The sequence below is a fragment of the Camponotus floridanus genome, unplaced genomic scaffold (genome assembly GCF_003227725.1).
Source record: "Camponotus floridanus strain SB8 unplaced genomic scaffold, Cflo_v7.5 scaffold19, whole genome shotgun sequence".
In the NCBI taxonomy this organism is placed as follows: domain Eukaryota; kingdom Metazoa; phylum Arthropoda; class Insecta; order Hymenoptera; family Formicidae; genus Camponotus; species Camponotus floridanus.
Window position 1 is genome coordinate 2,283,894 of NW_020229314.1, and position 24,631 is coordinate 2,308,524.

The following is a 24,631-nucleotide window of genomic DNA, read 5'->3' on the forward strand; positions in this document are numbered from 1 at the left end:
TTATTTTGTGGCGACTATACATTGAGAAAAAAAATTCGTCAACTAGACTAAAACACATATATTTGAGATTTAAATCAAATACTTGAATATTTCAACTAAAGAAACTAAAGAAAATAAAAGCCAACTAAACTAAACATATTTAATCAAGTTAACAATTTTCTTTTGACAATTGCAATATACAAAAGCACTTTCTAATAACGATAAGTTGTACAGAACGATAATTGTTCGTTGAAATTTCCGATAAGATAAAATTTCAAATTTGAAAGAGAATATAACCTTGTGCCCACGTTTCACTAATTGTGCAAGACACCCTGTACATTCCCCGCGTGTAAACAGGATGGCGATGGTATTGATCTAGCTAGCGTTTCGTTCGGCGTGCTCGGCTTTGGCTGCCTCCAACAGCTGTTTTGTAAAGAGCCGCCGCGCGCCTCATGACAGCTCGATCATTTAAAAACACGCGTGCGGCGAGCACGCATACGCGCTCGACGCGCGCGACACGAATCACATTCTAACTGCTACGCAATAGCGCTTATGCTGCCAGATAATAACTCCCGCGCCAGCTGTTGTCATCTAATTATCTCTCCTTCTACTAATTACAGAGTTACAGTACAGAGAATCGAGCGATAAAATGCAAATAATATTTATAACGAGGGGTACGAAAGTGCATCTGGCTGTTAAATTTTTTTCAATTTTCACTCGCGTTGAAGAAAATTTATACAATTGCTTCGTAAAATTTGATAAATTCGTGTAAAAGCTTTTCCACCTCCCAGAGAAAATTTGAAAAATCAATTATGATTCTTGGACTACCTCGAATAATCAATTTACGAGAGATTAAAGAGTCAATCGTAGTTTTTTTTCGTGCGGGTAATACTTGAGACACAGGCACGCCGCATAAAAAACCTGATTCACGGCCTTTCGCCATTTAATTTATTCCGCATTGTCCTCTTTTGAATATCGAAAATGTCTACAGGTCTTTCCCGGGTAGCGCAGTGGGATTGAAACTTTTTTCCTCGCACGAATTCGGCATCGTTTGTTAACCGCGCACGCGCGCAAACGTCGGCGGCTCGAGCGACCGAGCCACACAATCTCCCTCCTCATTAAAATGTCTCTTTGTCGCGTGAACAAAGCCGATCCTCCGCGGATCTTCGTTCTCGTTACCCCGTTGTGCTCGTTAAGGCGCATTAGGTCTCCATTTGCCAACTCGCGTCAAGACAATGAACTTTCTGTTCCACAAAGCAAATGAACACAAACGAGAATCTGTATAATGTATATTTTAACAAGAGATAATAATATATCGTTGTAATAATTATGACAATAATATATCGTTATAATCATAATTGTCATCACAATTACATATGTTTAATTATGTTCAACGTAATAAATATTTCAGAATTGAAAATAAAATAAATATTTCAAAACGAAGTTTTAGTTAACTTATATGGTCAACTGTTTCTAAATTTAAAGTAAATAAAAAAGAGATTTTGTAGGACAGATAACGGCTGAATATTATCATGTAAGTTTGAAATGCGATAAGGATTATCTGGACAATAGGTTAGATTAAATGTAATTCTTTTCAAATATCTATACGTATTATTATCGTATTTAAATTGATTTTTTATTCAAAATTAAACTCATTGAATTCTTTTCTAATACAAAAAATATTTTCAAGCTATTTTTTACAATTCCGATGAAAAATCTTATTTATTTATACTCTATCTTGTATTATTCCATGATACAAAAAGTTTTAGTCCTTATTAGTTAAAAAAAATTATTTTTGTTATCTTAAAGAGGAATAAACTTTTATCTCTTTACATTAAATCAATATAGACCTTATTTTAAGTTAGTTGCAAATGATATTTTTTTAACAACACAATATATCTAATGCTTTGATTTTTTATTCAAATAATTTATTTCAAACTTTTTTTAATTCTTTAAAAAGTTTTTAATGTTATCTTAAGCGTAATTGAAATATTATAGCTATCTGGGGTGAAATCGGATTTCCATTAGTCGGAGCTGTCTTTATTAGGCAAACAATTAAAATGCAATCAGGAAAAGTAAATGTTTCATAAGGTAACTAGGTTGAGACGCCGTATTGTTCGTTAAGAGTAATTAGGTGAATTGATATATCACGACATTTGTAAACTAAAAATATATAGGAATTATTCTCAATTTTTCTTCCTATGCGATTTATAAAAGATTATTATAATTTTTCCTCCTCTTTCTCTCTCAAAATATTAACTTTGGCAATATTAAGAAATATGTGACACTTTATCAATTTATTTAGATAAAAAAAGTTCTTTTAGAATTTAATAAAAATTTGAAAAAATTATTAGAAGTAATATGCTTAATATAGAGAAAGCACATATCATTATTCCCAGGAATATGCATGGACAAATTTAATACAAAGTGCATTTGGTATTTTTTGAATATTTTCTAGAAAGTCGCTTTTCGTTAATAAATGCAGTTTTTATCTTTGTTTACGAGTTATAAATCTTTCAGCTGAAAAAGCTATATCAATTTTTAAACAAACAAAATTGTTTCTATCGGAGTATCTTATCTAGGAAACCATTTGAAAACGTGTAAAAATAGATAAAACAGAATTTCTTTTATGATTTTAAGCGATTGGTGGACATTAATATTAATGACTTGGAATATTTTCCGATAAAGAAATATGAAATATCAAGAGTTTTTGTTCCAATTTGTATGTAATTTTTTAGCAATTCAATACTTTTGTAAAAAAGATAAATAAAAGAACCAACAATAATGTAATATAACTTACAACACAGTATGTTTAATAAATTAATCATTGTGTATAAAAACTTGCAATTTTAGAATTTATTTTTATTCTCTCGAGCAACCGAAATAAATTAAATTGTCGAAAATGAATTAGTTCTACATTAAAAAAATCCTATTACCAGTATGTCTTAAATATTTGAACTATAAAAAAATAAATACAACTCGTGACCAATAAATAAAAAAATACTAAATTTTAATAATAAATCGAAATCGTATCGCATGAATAAAATATATTTCACGCAGCGTGTAATTATCTTGTTATTTCATACAATAGTCTCATATTTGCAAAGGAATTAATTGAATTTACAATTCGAAGAACACGTGGAGCATTCGGATTGTTTGAAGTACGTCCGAAACTGCGTCGCAAATATTAGACATAGTTCCTCGCTTGCATTGCAAAACGAACGCAAGAAAGCACTCATTTGTTGCACAAACAGATCTGGCGATATGTTGTTTCGGATAAATAATTTTTTATCTCCCCTTTCCCCTCATCCCCCGTTCATTGGTTTGTGATTTTAAGAACGAATATACATATGTAACTCGTCGGGCAAATATCCACCGATCGCGTATAAACAGCTTGTAAATTACATTCGTATTCTATAGAGAGTGCGAACCTTTTTACTCACGAAAAGTTCGTTGCACGCAGAAAATGCAATCGTAAAACGCGGCAAAGAACAAAGAGACGCGAAGAGAAAGAGAGAGAGAGGAAGATTGCGCACGTGCGGATTGTTTTTGTTAAACATGGTTTCTGCGATATAATGCATTCGCACGCCTATTTTAAAAATTGCAGTCAGCATCAGTGAGTCATTGCTAATCATCGCGTAATACGTTATTTGACGTAGGGAGTACTCGTGTCACGCACGTTTATGAAGAGAGACAAGTTCTAGAATTTATAATTCCCTATGACGTCAAGAATCAGATTTTTCATGAAAAGGGGAAAGTTTCCATTAATTCTAGCGCTAATTATTTTTTATCCTCGTCACATTTTGAAATCTTAAATTTCGAATCACCCTCGATTCAATCAATTTCACCAACTTGCGCACATCCTGAACGTGCAAATTGCGGATCGTAATTTGCACGCTTCCGGCGTCTCGTCAAAAATTCCCCCAATCCCCCACAAACCCCCGCGAACCCTCCCGATTTATCGGATTATGCAAGTTAGCCGCGGTATAATCGCGCTACCTAGAAAAGGGGATCTGGTTCTCCGTGCGTTCCTCGATTCCGTGAAATCGTCGTCGAAACGAGCAGCGACGCGCGAGGCTGCGTTGATTGGCCGCTCGCTATCGCACGAATCAGCAATCAAGATGGCGATGACGTCACGCGGAGCGCGCCCGTATGCAAAGTGGTGGGGGGCGAGCGACGGTCGGCTTTCCTATATAGTTACTCAGTCACGTTGGCGGGCTCAGTCGACAGGCGTACGTAAGCATGCGCGATACTAAGTGAGCGATTAGAAGAGAGGCTTACACCGGATACGTCGAACTTTGTGACAGTGTCGAGTTGTCCGTCGTCGGTTTAGGATATCACCGAGTGTGACATTTTTCCCTTTATCGAACGGAGTTTTCTTTCGAGTGCGTTCTTATATTCGCGAGAATCGGTTAGTCACCGAGGACATCGATTCCAAATGCAACTAGCCGGAACGCAAGATTACACGATGACGCAACGGGTGCCCAGTGCCGGCTATTACGACAATATCGTCGAGGATCACAGCTACACGACGTTTTCGCTGTATCCGCCGGCCACGACTGTCGCGGATCACTGGCAGCTCACGAAGGATGAGAATGTCATGGTAAGAAGGATGCTATCGATCGCGAAAGAATCTCGGCCGAGTAAACTATCAGATCCTCTCTCGCGTGTAGGGCGATATTATTTATCGCGATTTTTTGCGCATCGATTAATTTTGTTATCACTTGACATTCAATGCTGAATGATACGCGCAACACAGACCTAATATATCTTCATTTTTTTTAAATGATATAATATCGAACGGAATACTTGATTTGGAATTTTATCTGTTTTCGCCGAGGGCTCAACCACTATGATAATCATTGTATGTTTCATTGGAAATATATTGCGACAGTATAGTAAAATATTTTAGAAAATACTTGTTTTAGAAAAATATATATTGAAATAATACTAGCAATATAAGAAAAAAAGTAATATAAAAATTAGAAGTACTTTTTAATTCTGCAATACTAGCAATATTAACAATAATAAAATATATATATAATATTGATAATAAAATAATAATAGGAATACCAACAATACAAAAGCAATACAATGGCAATATTAACAATAAAATATACTACATTGCTATGGTAATCACTACATTTTTTTTGAGTAGTCATTGACTCGGTTTTCGTGCGAGAAGCGAGTCTTTCATCCTCAAAATATTAATATATTAAAATACATGTATAAAATATTTTAAATGAATATTTTATTATTTTCTTTCATCGATATTTCTCGATGTACATATATATGGGAATATTTTAAATATTTCATATTTTGGCATCTCGTTGTAATAAAGTGATTCGTGAAATATTTTAACTTTAACGTATTTCTATGAAAATTTTATACGTGATGTTTAACACAATTCTGCGATTATCGCTAATTTTATTCAAATGTAATTACTCGCAATAAAATATATCATGTACCATGCGTGAATAACGGCAAACGAAAACATGATTGATTAACGCACAAATAATCGATTATGCGTTACTGCAGGTGTCACAGTTCAAGGTTGAATCGATAATGCTAATGCTAAAACTATGGCTGCGCTTCAAAACTTAAATCGCGATTGACAGAGTTACAGTCGATGCATCTCCTGCACGTTTTTCGAAGAAAAGGAATTAATAATCGAAGAAAAATTAACTTTCTTTCAAATGTCTTTGTCCGAGAAGCCCGTCTGACGATAATCGCGTCGTTTTAAGCGCGATTTTCTTCCTGTACATTTGTTAAACGAGGCATGACTGCGAGACAATCTACGTCGGTGCTCGGCATCGACAAAAATAACGCACTGATTAGATAAATGTAGCGTATTGTTAGAGATGATACCGATGGATAGCCCGCTAAGTAAAAACGCATGTCGAGGATATGAACAGGTTTATATTTTCTTTACATTGTAATTGTATACTTTATGATTGATAAATAAGACATATGATAGGATAAAATATTTGAACAAAGGAATGAGTAAGGCTGAAAATTAAGTATCGCAAATGAGTCTAATGAAGAAATGTTTTTCACAGAAATATAATTCATTAATTTAATTTCTTGACAGTTATTACACAAAGTTATTATACAAAGTAACAAATTAATAAATCGTATTTTACAAACTTTGGCTTCTCTTTCTCTATCTCGATATTTTAATTTTGTTTTTCTATACTTTAAATAAGTAAAAAACTTTCGTAAAATTTTACATGAAATATTTTATTACAGACAAAAGATTTAATTATAATGACTGTATAATCATTTCTAATATTTTTAAACATTGTAAACATAAATAATATACATTGATTTTTTTTTATACATTTACTCATTTAATGTTTATTCATATCATAAATTTAATTCTATTAAATTGAGAAATACGTATTATTAATCGCAACTTGTCATTGATATTCTTTGAATTGATTACTTAAACCAGCTATTTACTCTTTCTACGAATAATCTACCGTTAAATACGCGAGTGGACAATATGAACGATCGTATAAGAATCAGTTGCGTACTTTTTATGTCGACGAATAATATCACAAAACCAGGAGGAGATAGAGAAAAAGAGACAAAGTTTTATGTGATAACGGTTTACGATTAAGCTAATAATCGAGGTCATGTTTGTATGAGAACATGTTTAAGTTTTCTAAGAAGCGAGATAAAGAGATAGAGAAATAAATAGATAGATAGAGAGAGTTTATCGCATTGATGCGTGCGACGTAATGGCTCTCACCTGCCGATCCCACCGATTTCATTTGACTTAGATTTCTACGAATCTCGATTCGACGTACGCATCATTCACTCGCTTTATCGCTAAATGACACTTTCTTATTTGCCTCGAAAATATCTCGGACAAGCTTGACAAATAACGTGCGAAAAAAGAATTATTTCAATGAATACATAAAAAAAAGAAAACATAATACAAATGCGTTTATAATTTTTCCAAATAGATTGATTCTTTTACAATTAAACTATATATCAAAATATAAATATGCATGGCTATTTTTAGTTTATTTACAACGATTACAATGAAATTTATTGTTAGCAAAATTCTGGAAATAATAATAGAAAAAATTATGAAAAAAAGACTTAAAAAATCAATTTTTAAAGAATTTTTTTTTTATTTTTCTATTCCATAATTTATTTCACTAAAAGAATTTTTAAATTATTTAAAGAAATATTCTTTGGAAGCCAAGTATTCTAGACTATTTCTTATCACTGAATATATTTTTACCATAAATAACATTTTCTACGACTAAGGAAGTAAGTCGAAGGTCTTCCTCGAAACTGATGTTTATCAGTTTTAAGCCTGTTATGCAAGAGGTCTGCCAAGCTTTCGAAAACAATTTCCGCTTTTTAGGAAAACGTACTTTCAGTCCTTAATCATATATCTCAGGACAATTTCTGCATTATCTGTTGAAATAATGAAATCAGCTGATTTATAGAGGTTTATTTTTAAGAGAAGTTTTTGAGAGAACTTAAATGCCAACTAATTTCTAATTAGATAATATTAAATAAAAATTTAAAGAACGTTATCTTTTCATTAAATTTCAATATATATTATTAAATACTAATCTAAAGTAAATATATTGTAAGATTATGTTGTAAAATGATTGTGTAGAAATCGACAAAAGTACTTCCGCTCTTAATAAGTCATTAAAAGAGAAACGTCCTTTTTAATAGAAGGAATTCTTGCATATGTTGTCTGCAAGAAACCGAAGAAAAACGGTTAAATCTGACAGGAAGCGAACAGTTAACGCTCGTTAACCCACCAATTAGAAGGTTTCGTTAAAGGCAGGGTTAAGTCTAGCGAGAGCAATATGTATAGGTCATAAGGCAAGAGGTGTCATCTTGCTCTTAATACTGAGGAAATACTTCTTGGGTATTTCCTTATCATTTGTCTCTTTCTAAGATACAGCTGTCAGAGATAAAAAGAGTGCGTTACTTTCAGTAGCAATTTGCAAATTTAAACATGGATAAACTCTATTAAGACACGAGTCTCACATTTTTCAGAAACTGTTTCTGTAGTAGGTTATTTTATTCACTTTGAGACTCGAAAGTTATAGTTCGAAAATTCCTATTTTCGATATTATCAGCGACAAAATTTTTCCTATATATCAAGAAACGAATAAAAAATGTATTCACATTTATTTTACATCAGTTAATTGAGTAAATACATTAGTCTTTCGAGATTAATGTTTCATACATAACAGTTTGTATGTATTTGATATATTTTTTTTTTCAATATGGATCCTGCAAAGGCCGGCATTGAAGAAAAATGTCGGTGGAAATTTCCGGTATTCATTACTCTTTTTATTTTTAATTTTTATCGTGCTTACCTCAGTTCGCGCCTCGCGAAGAGGCGGGGCGCGGATGAATCATCGCGCGTAGTTCGCCGGCGATTTATGAATGAAAATCCACGCACGTGTCGCGTGCACGTTGCCGCCTCGTAGTGACATGCGACGCTCGCCATGATTATTCGCCAGTCATAAACATGTCGATTGTGCTCGAGCGCGAGATAGACCGATACCGGGAAGAAGGATGTACCGTCGAGGCTTGCACTTGTAACGAGCTACGCCGCAAGTTCGCCTTCGCATTCCGGGAAGTCGATTGCTTCGTCGAGGAGGAAAACTTGCTCAAGGTTCTTCGTCAAAGTAGTTTCTTTGTCCTTTAAGTCTCCAAGTAATCTCTCTTTCTCTCTCTGCCTCCCCCACTCTCCCCCAATCTTTCTCTCTCTGTCTCAATTAAATACGACCGTTACTTTGACGTCAAAGCCGATCGGGTTACAAGATCAAATTTTTTAAAAAGCAACTTTTTTATTTCCTTTTTCTCTGAAATATTCGCGCAGAGAGAATTGATTTTAAAGATTTATTTTAGATATAAAGAAACAATTTAAAAAAAGAATCTTTTCTCTTCGAAAAAACATCGTTTAACGATTCATTTCGATCGATCGAGATTCTCTTTACGTTCTTCGTTACAACACTGCACGGTCGATTTGTTTTATGGCGCCGATTGCGAAAGAGGAAACGGCGCGCGCGTGTACCTCTTCCAAGTCTCTCTTGTAAGGATTTTTTTTGCAGAGCGTAGCGAACTAGTGATCCGGTGTGGTCGACCTCGAAAGGAGGTCTCGATTCCGCAGAAAGATATCTTGCATATGAATGACGTCAATTGGCTTAGCACTTTCCCCCGAGAGAACGCTTGGACCTCTTTGCGTAATCTTGCGAACTTTCCTACATTCTCGAGAAGTGCTTTCTTATCTTGCAAAATATCGCCCAGATGTTGAAATACTTTTGCAAATATTGCCCAGTGTGTTAAACATGCATAATTCATATTAAGCATATTTTTATACTTCAATGGAAAATTCAGTTATTCTCGTGTATTCTGAATAAATGCAACATATCTCATGAAAAGATAACGAGTGTCTTAAGTAATATAAAAATTTTCTCTTTGAATATAATATTTATACATTATATATGTGCAATATATTTAAGAAAAATGTAAAGCTCTTCTCTCTCAACCTCAATATTTCAACATCAGCAATTAATACAATATTAATACAATATTATAAAATATAATTCTATCTTGCGAATTTCAAATATTAAAAATATATATCTTTAGATTTTTCACTAACATATAAATTCTTTCGTGTGATATATCCATAGTATTAAAAATTTTTTCATTCCTCTAATCAAATAATAATAATAATAATATCAATAATAATAATAATAATAACATCAATCAGTATAGAATTAAATAGTTTCAAAATACACAGAAGTCGGCATATTTTATACGGTGTGCCGATCAAGTTATATCGCTCACAATTCTTGCTTGGAGAGCCAATTTCTGCGATGCAAGGTCATAACACCGTCGATAATACGTCACCTATTTTAAGTGCGACGTGATAATAATGCCTGCTAATTGCGTCTTGCTTTACCTGAGACCGACGAAGACGATAGTAGTATGTGGCCGATTAACGTAATAATATTATTACCGTTGGGTGCATATACATAGATACACACATTGGATTATAGTAAGCCATGCTCATACGTCACACATTCGGCATTATATCTTATAATAACGTCAATCGAGAGTCCGCCGTTTCTCTCGTCACTTCTGATACAAACGAGTACTGCTTTAACGAAACGCGATATCAGAAAAATATTACAAACGTGAAGTAAAGATAAAAAATTTGCGAAACATTGAAACGCGAAATTTCGAGCATTATCACCAAAATTTCCAAGGGTTATTCATATGTGTATATATTTTTATTGAAATATGTTCGAGAAATTTAAGATATAAAAGATAATAGCCGTAACTCTTTAAAAAACATTTAATTTGATTAATTAACATTTAATTAAATTATTTGTTTAATTTAAAAGAAATGTCTTATATTAATATAGATAATTTTTTATCAGAAATTATTCAAGCAAATTTTTTACAATTAAACAACGATTAGAATTAATTATCATTGACCCATATATTCATATGTATTCTCATGTTGCCTTCCACAATTGTAATATTCTAAAATCTTCCAATGTCACGTTTTCCTACTCGAGTGATTTACTAATGAATATCTAATGCGGTCGTTTCCACATGATAATCCGTCATAGAAAAACGACCGGCTATTATTCGCTGTCTAATGGATTCTCCTTTGTACGTGAAAACGAGGTATATTTCATAGAGATAAGATCTGGATTCTTTAAAAAAGAGAAAGAGAAGTTTACATTGTGTCGAGGAACGTTAGCAACACTTGGCAAGGAAAGAAATAGGTGAATCGAGGAGTTAAAGGGCCATAATTCAAAGCGAGCTCTCCCGAATATATGATCGTATGATAAACTGGTCCGGGCTATTCGGGGCGATGCGCTTGCGAGTTCAAGAGGTCGTAGAACCCTGCGGGCCCCTTTTTTAAAGAGCGCGTTATGACGCGTGGGATAAACGTATCCAATTTCGTGGAACTATTGTCCGCGCTATCGCGACGGACACGAGGGCCACAAAAAGTCCAAAGACGACACAAAGAACCGACCTGTCCGACTGTCCGGATATCGTCAAATGGATTAGTGTAAAAGCACACGCGACGTGAGGGGATTACAATACGGTGGGAATTTAATTCTATTGTGTCACTAGCGTTTAGGAATTGTATAAATTTTACGAGTCTCAACACCATTACAATATTAGAATTTTGAGATTTATTATATGGGGTATATTAGATTAAAATATTAGGTTAAATTCTTGATTTAGATATTCTTAGATTTTTAAGAATAAATTTTTAATTCTTACAGTTAGATTTAAATATTAAATTCTTGACCAAAGAGGAAAAATTTTGTAAAATGAAAGAGAATTTTGATTTCTTTTAATTTTTATAAAATTTGTAATTTCTTGATAATATTTGTGTGATAATTTTCTAATTGATTAAAAAGAAAAATAATGAATATTTCAGAGTTGAATCTTCTTTTTTCTTCTTTTTTTAAACGGATATAATGTAATGAAAAAATATAACTATATGTAACTAAAGAAAGACTTAAAAGGAGAATAACAGGATTCTATAAAAAAAATAAAAATAAGTTGTAATTACAAGTATGTTGTATATTTGAATACAGAAATTGTCATATGAAATATATAGTTATTATAGTCTCATTTTTCAAGACTAATCGGTATATAATGTTACCTGTCGTTCCTGGAAAACAAAGAAGATAAAGTCAACACATGTGACAGAGATGTGAGATATGTAGTTCGTGAGAAACGAGCAAGATTCGATAAGCAAAACTAGGCACGTAGTATAATAATTCGAAATTAGGCAGAACATGTTTACAGACTCCGAGAGTGAAAATACAGAGACGCAAAAATTTTTTATGTGTCTCTGCATTTTCACTCTCGGAGTCTGTAATAAATACACTTGACGTGAAATTTAGCCTATGATTTTCAAGAATATAGGTGAGTTTTATACAAGGTAAAAGATAAAATCGGGCTGTGGTTGCTTTGATTAAAAACATTTTTCACATCAGACTTCTAAGAAAGAGGAAGACGAGTCGGGTCTCGAGGTCCATCTCGCATTATATACGCGATTATGTAGGTATTCCTCTCCAAAGAGAAGTTGTCGAAGAGTGCAACCAGTCGGAAATGCCTTCATGATTACGTCACTAGTTAGGAATTCACAGACCGTTGTGCCCTCAAAGTATTTTCTCCTTCTATATAGGAGATCTTTTCTTTTTTTTATTCCATCTCCTCATCCTTAAAGCTCATCGTCCTAAGGATATTTCCGAAGTCTCTCGACAGAAAGATTGATAATGGAATTTCCGACAAGCAATACTAATTAATTTTCTTTATGAGTATATTTATCTTTTTTTTCAAACTTTTTTACTTTGACATTTAAATCATTTTTTAGACGAATAATTTTTATTGCTATAAATATACAAAAGTGAAAATGTAAATTTATTCGTCGCTGAAAGATGACATTGACTATTTGTGTCATTGAACATTGGATTCATTAAAATCATATATTTTAAGATTTTAAAATTTTAAAAATTTTAAAATCTTAAAATATATGATTTTAATGAATCCAATGTTCAATGACACAAATAGTCAATGTCATCTTTCAGCGACGAATAAATTTACATTTTCACTTTTGTATATTTATAGCAATAAAAATTATTATAAGTGTATTTATTAAATTTTAAAATTTTAAAAATTTTATTAATAACAATTCGATATTATTATTAATATTGAATTAATATTAATAATAATATTAAATTTTCTATTATTACATCGCTAATGCCTTCGATGATTCGATTCCCAACATCAATATCGAATATGAGAAATGATATTGCGATAATCGAGAGTATTGTAGAACATGATAATCTTGACAGATATTATGATAATTGCAGCATGATTTAGCAAAACAGTCAATTACTCCATATTATGCGACGCGTGTGTATGTTGACGTCAGCGAATTCAATCTAATCGATTATCCTGGATAAAAAGTGAGCAATTATGCAGCCTTGAATCGGTTTCATCAGACTTCTGCATCTTGTACATCGCGAAAAATCAATTATATGCATATTATCTGCATATTATCTGCATATTATCTGCAATACTGGAAAATAAGATAATGAGAGATGAGAATCATCCGTATAAGAATGTCAATCTGCATACTTGCTAGATTTCTTTCTCGAAAAAAAAAATTATGTTTTATATTATGAAAATACTTTATTCATATTAATTTCTGTACAAATCATTTTTAGAAGCACTAAATGATTAAGTTTGAGTCACGTCAGGCGTAAGAAATAGGAGTAGGAGGGAGATATTCTTTTATGTATAAAATATTAATTAAAATATTAATATTAAAATATTAATTAAAATAAAGAATTGCGATATTTTATTTCATTTTGAGTTGCAGTAAAATTGATTGATACAAGTATTAAGATTAAATCTTTTTTCAAGTTTGAAAATTATAATGAAAACTATGTCGGAATAATTTGTCTTAATAATTTTAACAAACTGAGATAACCGAGATGAAAGTCCGAATTGTCAATCGTGGATTCGAAACGCAAAATTTCTGCAAAGAAGACCTTGGTTGTCTCTGGAATTTTTTAACGGATCTGTTTAGTGAAATCGTGACATCTTTAGCGAGATGGCGAAATCTGGGCGCAAGATTTCGCCGACACAGACAAGGCCGTGGCGCGTCGCTCGCGGAATTTCCAAAATTACGCCGAACAAGCGACTCACTCTTCAGTGTCGTTCACCTCCGATCGTGACTCTGCAGCATCGTAGTATTCCGCTGGCCTTTGTTCTCGGCTTAGTGCTAAAAACGGTCGGTGTCGAGCCATTCCAGGCTTATCTCGGTCTTTATTGAATACCGACGGAATAGTTTAGGCCATAACATTGTTCGCCGTTACGTGAAAGCTGCGTAGAATCTACTTTACATAGAAGCTAGTACAGGCCTAGAAAAATATTAATCTTTCCAATTTCGAGATTTCTTTTATCCATCTACCGTTAAAATTTTGATAGTATGCAAAATTATCTGAAAATAGATGAGAAAAAATTTACTCGGAAACCTTACATCATTTATATAAAAAATCAGCTGTTAAAAATTTGCGCAATCTTCTCGCATATTATAATACACGATAGATTTGCAGAATTTCTCTGAATTTTCTCGTTTTTTTTTTGGGTTTACTAAAAATAACGTAATAAGTACGTTCTTTAGAGTTTACTAAAAATAACGTAATAAGTACGTTCTTTAGAGCAGTATAAAAGACACATGTTTAAAAATCTTTTAAGCTATACCATTATGACAGAAGGGTGGCGTGTGACCCACAACGAGTCACTGTTCTCAATGATAATTATTAATCGAGACTCAGGAAAGGCCAGGCTTCAATTAGGCACTCTAGGCACAATCTCAAGAATCCGTTGTGTCGAAATGATTTGAATGAGATTTGAAAGAGCTATAATAAGGGATTTAATACCCATTGATTCTACAGTGCGATATTTTTTTCATTTCAGTTCTTATTTTGTCTTATTATCTCTCATTAATTATTCATATTATTTAATATTGTTCTGCACAATATTTGAATTCATTTCTCTTGATGCATTTTCCTTGCAAAGAAAAATTGCATGCAATCACTAATATATTAATGTTAAATCTTGCATCTTACTTTCCCAACACGACAACAAGCGAGAACTGATTCTGCTCCGAAACGCATCTCGCATCCATCTACGAAATGCATTCATGAAATGTTAGCTGATAGCATAGGATAGTTACACAGGAAGTAGTCGGTGTATGTGACGCAACGTTTCATGTTCAATTTTGCATTTCTCGGTACCGATGATTCGTTCGCGACACGAAGAAGAAACGTGAATCATTCGCACCGCTGGCGCCAATCGAGATCGCGGATATACCGAACGGATGTCTCGGATCGTGGTACGCGCGACAAACGCGTTTTTCCACGCGTATGCAAAGATCGGCAAAATAGCTGTCATCGCTGACGTTTGGTAGCGGCTTAAACGCGACACAACAAGGCTCCGATGAAGTCATCCCTTCAGTATCTCCTACCAGCGCGGACAACGCGCGCCCCTCCCTCGCCCCCTCGCACCCGCTGCAGAGTCGTGGACTCCGACGCGCCGAGAGAGAGAGAGCAAGCGGGCGAGAGAGAGAGAGAGCAAGCGAGCGAGCGAGCGAGAGAGAGAAAGAGCGAGCGAGAGCGAGAGAGAGAAAGAGCGAGCGAGAGCGAGAGCCGAGCACGGCCGAGAACAGCCGAAGCGGTGGCGACCATGTGGCGATAGCACGATGATAGAGGCACTGTCAGTGTCACTGCGACTGTCGTCCGACGCGGTCGCGCGTGAAAATTTGACGTCGCGCTCGCCATTGAATTCTTTTCGCGTCCCTCTTTTTTTGTTGTCTTCTTCTTCCTCCCTCCCGCTTTCCCCTCTCTCTCTGTCTCGCCTCGTTCTCGGGGACGGCCTATCGAATTCGCCGCAAGGTCGACAACGGTGGCGACGTTTTCTCGCACGCGCTCACGCGTGACGTCAAAACGATTGTCAGAAAACGCGCAGGGAACGTGCCTCGCTTGGTTTCTGTGAAAGGAAACACGATCGGCTCGAGTTAGGCGGCCCAGGGCCCCGACGTTAGTTTCGCGAATCGCACGAGGTCGTCCATCCGCTCTTCGTGCAAGGTGAGTCCGAAAATCATTCCCATTTTAGGTCGTTGCGAAATAAAAGCGCCTCAACGGCGCGTCCTTGCGCGACTCGATTTGCTACTGCGCTCTTGGTCGAGCACCGATAATGAAGCTTATTCTCGTACGTTTAGCGGAGGCTTTCGATCGCGGGACGAATTCAATTCCGAATCGTTGCAACTCGCCGAGATCCCATCGAGATAGCGATTCGCTCTCGGCCGTCGTCATTTTGCGCTTCGCGATCGCGGCGGAAAATTATCGCGTGTACCGGGAAATTCCAAGCGCGATCGAGCTCTCCGTTTATGCATCGGCGAAAAAGATAATTGTTGCTTGTGTTTTCCGCCGTCTTATCATCTCGCTGTCTCCTCGCTTGCGTTTTCCTCCGCACTTTAGACTCAATTTCGCGCACGTCGTTTATGTAAACACGCTTTTGACTAATTGAATAGCGCATATACGTCTTTCTGTCTCAGCGATTTTTTACGCTTAACCACTTTATAAAGTTTCGCTGGAGCCGCGAGTAATAACATACCGTACTGTAGCATGCGTGAAAAAAAGAATACAATTTGCATAAGAAAATATTTTTCGTTATATTACATTTTTTATTTACATACTTGGCTAGTACTTACGTGCAAAAATTCAATTTTTAATTTTGTTTACGCACGTTATTGATAGAAAAAATTTTTGCTCAATCAGAGTTTATGTATCAGTGTTCGGGGGGCGGAGAAAAAGAGGTAATTGCATATTGAGTTTATACGTCAATATTTTTTTAACAGTGCAGATGTGCGATTCCGCGATGTAACGTTTACTGTCGATTTGAAAAACAGTCGTATGACGACATCGCCACGCTGATTGACGTCACATCACGCTAGATAATCGCAGCGCATAATGACATATCTCACGTACATCTGCGCGACATGTCAAGAGTTACCATGTTATAAACGCTGCAGAAAACATAGCGAAAATTAATTTTCTGGAAAAATTATCTCGCGGGGATGTTCGACTACTTCGAATCGTGACGTTAGCCAACAGTTATGTAGATCTCGGGCAGTTCGACCAGTAATGGTCTTCCGGGAAATCCCAATCGTGCTGTAGAGTATCTGTATTTTTCTGTATATCGCGTAAACAACTATCTCGACACAGTCCCTTTTTATCCTGAACGCGACAACTGAACATCATATTTTTCACACGAATTTAACGCAGCATCTGTCTTTCATTTTCTTTTTTTCGGATATATTTAATATTTTTTCAGTCATCTTTTATTCGTTTTAAAATAATTTTGTGATTTTTTCTCTTTCTCTCTAATTTTCTTTCTTTTTTTTCTTTATTTATGTATTTTTTTCAATTCTGTATTTTAATTTTCATCGCGTAAAATGGTTCAATTTTCTGTCTCTTTCGAGCGATACGCTTTTCTATCTGCACACGTTTGCTATTCGCACGCGCAAAAAATACAGAGGGCCGCGCCGTTGCGATGCATTCGGAACACGGCCGTTATCATGTTTACATTCTTTGTTCTTGACATGCCACTGGCATCGACACGTTCGCGCTTGTTGAAAAAAAAATTGCTCTTTTAACTCGCGGAAACTCACCACACAAACACGTTACACAACGTACGCGCGTATATATTTCCTACAGAAATAATCCATTTATCGGTAGAAAACTTGGAATTTTTCCTCCATCGACGTGAGAGTGATGTGTATGCGTGTGAATTCACTAGCGCGAAATTACGTTACTCGAGTAATAAAAGTGTTTTCCCTTATATGGATAAAAAAGACGGTACACAGGCAGAAAAATACATTTACATTCCACTTATCGCTTCTCATTATCTTTATTGGGAACTTATTAGCGAATTTTTAAGATGGCACACAAAGGCGAACGGAAGCGTTAAAAACAGCAAAAACGGAGGTGAAGATAAAGATTTCCTTTGTTATCCAAGGTTGCAATGGCTTTCGACCGCGCTTTTTCCGGCGATTTCATGGAGCATGCTATTCTGATGCATATAATGGTATATAGTTATTATTTGCCGCGTAATATCTAGTCGCAATAATTAGCCGCGTGTGCGAAGGGTAATGAAAAGAGAAGAAGGAGAAAAAAGAGAATGTTAGACGTACAAATAAATAATATATACGGCATATGCGATTCTCGGTCCATATCGATTTACCAACTTCGTTACGCAACATGTGCTATTATATCAAAATAAGCGTAATCCTTTCTTGGTTGCACGATCTGCAAAAAAACTCGATCCAATAACGGAAATGAGTTTACGTCTAGAATGGATTATATTCTTTGCAGGCATGCATGTTTAAAAATAAATGCAATGTTTTAAAATTACGTTGTTATTTTAAGCGTAGAAGAAAATAGAAATGGAAAATGTCGCAAAAAAATAGAAATGGATAATTTATGAGTGATAAATTTTTTAATATAAAGTTTCGATAAATTTGATCTTAAATTATACAAGTGAAACGTGTCGTCAAAATATCTTGAAAGTTCATTTGTTTTTCCTCAAGCGATCTGAAAAATTCTGAATATCGATGAAAAATTATTAACACATATATGTGCCGCGTATGTTGAATTTTTCTGGTAACATAATATAGGACCAATCTTTCACGTACAATGGTCGTTATAGCGGCGTGTTTAGTGTTGGCGAAGCCTGTGACAGGCTCGGCTGGTCAAACACGCGGATTGTTTATCATAACCTGGTTGCCACGTGTTTTCATATCAAGGCGCGATAAGATGGTTTTAAATATCCATATTATGTTAATACTTTCCCCTGTGAACACAAAAGCGAATAGATTTTTGACGAGATGGAACATATTGATTTTCTGATAAATGTCAATCATGCACGTAAAAATTTTGCATTCTTTTTTATTCTTAATTCTCGAAATTTAAGCAATTTGCAGAAATTTTTATTTTCTTATCCGAGAGAGGAATAATTTTATTATTATATTATAATATTTAAAAAGAATTGTGGCTTTTAATTTTAATAGATTTTATTAAACTTCTTATAATATATAGCGACACTTATAGTATTAAATCAATTTTTAATGAGAGACTGAAGAAGAGAGAGAACAATAAAGTTCGAAAAAATATATATTTCTAAAATAAAACTCGCTATCAACATCACGCACACACGCGGTGCTACATCAACTTCTTAACGACGTGATACAAAGAGCCACATCCTGGAAATGTCCAGCATGATAGATAAACAACTCCATCCAACGTGACGTGACCGTTTTAAGCCTCCGTTTCTTCGCAAGTTTCTTCGCATGAAGAACATAAATCAAAAGAAAGTAGTCTGCATAAGAAAATACTATTTATAATTTGAGAAATATAAATTTTATATTTTTCAAAATTTGTATTTTTTATATAATTTTTTTGAAAGAGATTCATGTCCCTTTTTTAGAACGTTTATTATATTTTTAATATTAATCAATTTTAATATTAATCAAAGATGTCGAGTATACAATTTTTGCGTTAATTGCACGCTAATTATTTAATAAAATTGATAACTAAATATTTGAATGGGATTGTTAGTTGATGTAGTCGAGCAATTTTTTTAGATATGAGTATTTTGTGCGAATATGCGACAAATATCGATAAGTATCGATTATTAATTAACATGTCTTGCTAATCTCTCGAGATTGAAGCGTTTCATGCTTGAGATCGTCGTTTAGGAGAAATCTTTTGGCGCCAATCCAAGTCGACGAATTCGCGGGTGTCGGCATCGACGACAAATGACTTTACACAGGTGTTAAACTTAGAACTCGAACTAATTAAGACTCTCTAAACAGCGGCTGCGTAATAGGGAATTTCGCGAACTGGGAAAACCTCTGATTGGGGGGTCAACGTTGTCAGAAACGCCATGTCATTTTCGAAATTTGCTAAATTATAAATGATTAAACTCCTGTTATAATATTACATGGAACATGCCTGATGATTGATATAATTATGAAACTTATGATCGATATAATTATTATTAAATTGTACATAAAATATAAAACAAATATAATCTAGTCGTGAATGATGATTAATTTTAAAAATAATTACAATTATTTATAGATGTGATGAAAGTATTTTTCTTCTTCAACAATCCGTAATTATATGTAAATTACAATCAATATAATTTTTTCATACAATATTTAAAAATTTTTAGCGAGCGTGATTTTTTTTAGCGGTCAATGGTCCATGCACAAGGCTGCAAATATTATTTCTCCCCACATATTACTTCCCTCTCTCTTTTTCTCATCTCGTGTTCATCGCGGGGCGCACATACTCGAAATTCGAAGGTTATTTTTAGGATTAGTTTCGTCGTCGCGTAAGGCCACGACGAGAGCGGCGTCGACGTCGTTCGCTCAGTATTAAAGAGGCGTCGGTGGAGGACGCAGTGGTGACGACAAACTCTTCGACAAGTGAAGAAACGAGAACTTTTTTTTTATGCCGAGTGCGGTGCGGATATAAGGGAGGGAGGGAGATAAAGATAGGAAAACACACGAAGCGCACACCGACGCCCTAACGATCCCACGAACGAACGATCGACTGAGATATCATTCAATTGTCATTTATTCGCTCGATTCCGACACTTTCTCAATCTCGATTCTCTTATCCTCCTCCTCTCCCATCCTCTCATTTCTTCGCCCTTGACTTTTCCCGAGATCTTCTACCCTCCGCTATATCTCACCTCGTCATATTTTCGACGTCGAACAAACGAACACTGAACGAATAACCGATCTCTCGAGCTATGGCAGCCACCGCCATGGATCCAGTCGACATTGCGAATATACTCGCCCAAGAACTGCTTTATCAGCAGGTAATGATGGAAATTATCTCTCGGAGCACAAATATCTCTCAAATTCCTTCGCAAGACAAATTGCAGATTTTTTAAAAATAAGCGAAAGCGGATAATATATTGAATTATTATCATTAACACATGGAATATTAGAAAGTACACATGGATTACATAAAGCAAGTTAGACTTTAGATGCTTAGACTTGATGGTATTTTTATTCTCCACGGAAAAGATTTCTTTCATTACTTAACGAGATGCAATTTTTGATCCATTTCAATTCCAAGCAATCAGAGAAATTGGAAACTTATTATTTTACTCCCTACGTGTTCTCACTTACGTCTAATATTTATTCTGTAGATGATCGCGACGTATAAAAAATTTATCACATGCGACCTGACAAGTTCTTGGACGCGTTCGACGGGGACGACATTCGATCTCATTGTAATCACGCGGCGCGAATAAAATGGCTCTTTGTCGACTCTACAAAGGCCTCTAAAGATGCAGAGAAGGATCTTCTCGACGATCGTTTCTAATCTGAAAATAAACGCGACGGCTGGCGCACGTTTGAGAAGCGCGATGAGAGAGCGTTCATTCATGGCGCGTTTGATTAATTTCGGCGGCGGGTCGCGGTAGGGCTGTCTTCGGACAAGACGAACCGTCATCGTATTCAGTCTTGAGTCGCCTAATCGCAACTAAACAAACCTACCGGCGAATCCGAATCTATTGGCGCGATTTCTGCGTATTTGCAGGAGAGAAAGCCCGTTTCGGAGCGCATTCGGCCAAGTTCGGCTTATGCGGGATGATGATTGCGATGCGAAGGAGCGGGGAATTGTGCAATATTGTGCAATATCGTTGGAAGTTCCACCCGCCTCGGTGAAACTATCGCAAGCGTATCGTTTACGCGACTATTTGATAGCGATAGTTTGGGAGGAATAATATGAACGTCGAATCCGATCGATTTTGGGGCGAATTTAATTATTTGTATCTGGGTTTTCTCTCTTCTCCATAAACTGTCAGATGATCACTTTGATATTGTTGTAATCTGAATCGTGTAAAAAATGAAACTATATTTAGTACTATTAATTTTTCCCAAAATTATTAAATGTTCACGTATATTGTGATTTGAATTGAGAAATCATTACGTTGTTTTAGTTTTTTAAATTTTGCTCTTTAATGAAACTCGACGATATTTGAGATGGACGAAATGCGATCCAAGTTATTAATTTTCTCAAGAATATCTATCTGGAAATATGTTAAGGACTTGATAAAATTGCAAAACGTTTTCAATTATTATTAGATCTACACACGTGAAGGCCATTAATCTGCACGACAGGACATTTCTAACTAAAATTCTTCTAAAATATCGCCAATTAATCCGACGTTGGCATGGTTACAAATTATAACAGTAATAAATTCTAAGATTTTATTTCACTTTTTCGACTATATGTATATAAAATTATATTTTACATTTAAATTCTGCAGAACAAAGATAATAGGATGGACGATGTATTTATACATATATTCATGCTGAATATTTAATAATATTACATATATCCATGCTGAATATTTAATAATATTACATATATTCATGCTGAATATTTAATAATTTATTAAGTACACATATAATTAAAATTGATATTTAATAAAAAAAGGGAATCGTAAGAGATTGTTTTATCAAAAAAATCTCGGACGCGATAAAATCGCATGATATCGATCGCGCAATTAGTTCTCGGTCTGGAAGCGACGCTCTATTTTCTATGGATCTATTTTCCGTGGTATAGAATTACATCGGCGGCGGTTCTCGCTTTCGCGCGTTTCCCCCCGCGTTTCGGAGCAAATCGAGCAAGGCCCATTATCTGGATGCGCGTTTCGCAACGACTTTCTGGTGGCTGATATCGCCCTTTGTTCGTAGACTCGCAACGCGCGCTCTCAGGGCAGATTAGAGAGAGAACCAGCGAATACGCATTTATTTATAGAATCGCGGACCGCGTGCGCCGTACGTGTCCAGCATACACGTGTGCGTGTGTGTGTGTGTGTGTGTGTGTGTGTGTGCAACGCTCCGCGGAGGAGGAAAACGAAGGAACGAGCGAGCAAGAGTATCGCACAACGGAAGACGCGTGTGCGAGCCAACTAGCTTTGCGAAAAAAAAGCGCGACGTCTCGCTCCGTCGCAGAAGAGAAAATTCTATTAAAGCGCGATTTAGATAGCGATTCGCGAAATTCTCTTCGTTTCGCGTGAAATGAGTGTACAAGTTTTTTTCTTTCATTTTTTAATTATTTTCATTATTATTATTTTTTTTAATTTGCTGATGATAGCGACGGCTCGATCAGCTTGTCGGATGTAAATTTGCATGGATATAGTATTCTATAACTTGAAGCTGACTCTGCCTTAAAAGGAATTTTCATCAGATGTGATATTTTTCTAGATTTTAATATATTTTGAGATATAATAGCTTCTCCAAATTAATATACATTTCATTAATAAAAATATTATTCAAGTGACATTTATTTGTAATTTTTATTCGTAGAAAGATTTTTAAATTTGTTCGAAATTTTATTACTAACGGGATTTTTTAGATTTTGATATGTTTAATATGTAGAGATTTTAAAAAAGAAATTCTTACCTTACTGCCTTTAAATCACATATTGAAATAATAAACTTGTCGAAAGGGACTCTTCGCGTGTAGTACAACAATGATTCACGTGCGTTTAAGTTTAAGAGAAGATTTGTCCACACGTGTAATTTATGCGCATATGACTTATTCGAGCGAAATAATTCCATGATGAATAATACAAGATAATGTGAAGAGGATCACTGAGAATGCTAGAAACTGTCAGTTCAACGACAATCATAAAAATGGAAAGATTTTTCTCTTTTTCTTTCCTTTCCTTCCTCTCTTTCTCTTTTTTTCTACATTAAAAGATGTCTTCATTAATTGTTTCTTCTCTAAAATTGTATTTTTACTAAATTTATTTTTTATTTAGAAAAAAGTAAAGAGAGTGCAAAACCTTCTATTTTTTCTTCTGTCACACGTCAAAAATTACGATCATCCTATCGACACATGTTCAATACCACACCTTTCTCACATGATATTTATTTCATTTTCGGTGATTAGGGAAAGCAAACAGTGTCCAACGATAAGCATATTTGCTTTCGAAATTTTCTCAAGATTTGTCTTCTTGTAATAACTTGTAATCTTTGTCGATATAATCCATTTCTGTGATTGTTGTAAATTTTCTATTGCGTCAAATCATAAGATGCTCGCGTAAAAAAAATATCGCAATAAATTAAATTTTGTAGTTTGGTCGAGATCTGAAAAAGTTGGCTAGTGGGACAATAAAAAAAATGATTAATGACTTTTCGATGTAAGACAACGATTGATTATTGATATAATCATATCATTAATATTAAGTATATCGCGAGAAACAGAATCGAACGACTTTGATCTTTATTAAAAATATATAATTGTAATTATAATATTAATTATTAATATTATAATTACAATTATAATTACAATTATATTTTTCTCGTATAACTATAGGTTTATTGGAATTATATATCATTATAATTATAATATTAATTATTAATATTATAATTATTAATAATTATAATAATAATTATGATATAATTCCAATAAACCTATAGTTATACAATTGATAGAATATATACATACTGTCGCGGTACACCTTTCTAAAGAATCTTACAAGTTTATAATACCCATATCATTACGCGAAATGTCAATAAGACACAATCTGACAAACGAAGAGATATCCTTCGGCTATTAAATTCGAGAAACAATCTCGATCGATCAATCGTCGCGCAATTTCCATAATTCCCAAGATCACCTTCGGCATTTTCTCGCACGGGACGGCGAGAAATTCCAGTGGCCGTGACGCTGCTACGCGCACGGACATGATTCGGTAACGCCTAAGTTTAACGCTCCGGACATTCCTCGAGTTCCCGCGCGATGGTTCGTGATGGGTGAGAGCAGCGTGGCCGGTCGGTGGGTGGCCGAAATCGGCCGTTCGGAGCTACGCTAACATAAGTAATTTTAGCGATGACACTTAAAGCGCCCATTTGCCTACGGTATTTTCCTTCGTCGCGGTGTCTGATCTTCGCCGAATGAGAGATGCATTAATCGATACCGCACACACGACGCGCGCGCACGTACACATCGCGAGAA

The 24,631-nt window shown here is 35.0% G+C and overlaps 1 protein-coding gene across 3 annotated transcripts in view; it reads left to right on the forward strand.

Moving 5' to 3' along the window:
- The window catches only part of LOC105248157 (transcription factor kayak), a 33,316-nt gene that overhangs the window by 4,843 nt on the left and 3,842 nt on the right, over positions 1-24,631 (forward strand). The window contains exon 1 of one of the 3 annotated variants that reach the window (XM_011252792.3): positions 4,205-4,582. The exons of 1 other annotated variant lie outside the window; for it this stretch is intronic. In XM_011252792.3, the coding sequence (XP_011251094.1) occupies positions 4,418-4,582 (165 nt within the window). In that variant the 5' untranslated portion in view covers positions 4,205-4,417. Of the gene's footprint in view, positions 1-4,204; positions 4,583-19,999; positions 20,470-24,631 lie in introns of those variants that run through there. One more of the 3 variants, XM_011252806.3, reaches the window with a different exon arrangement.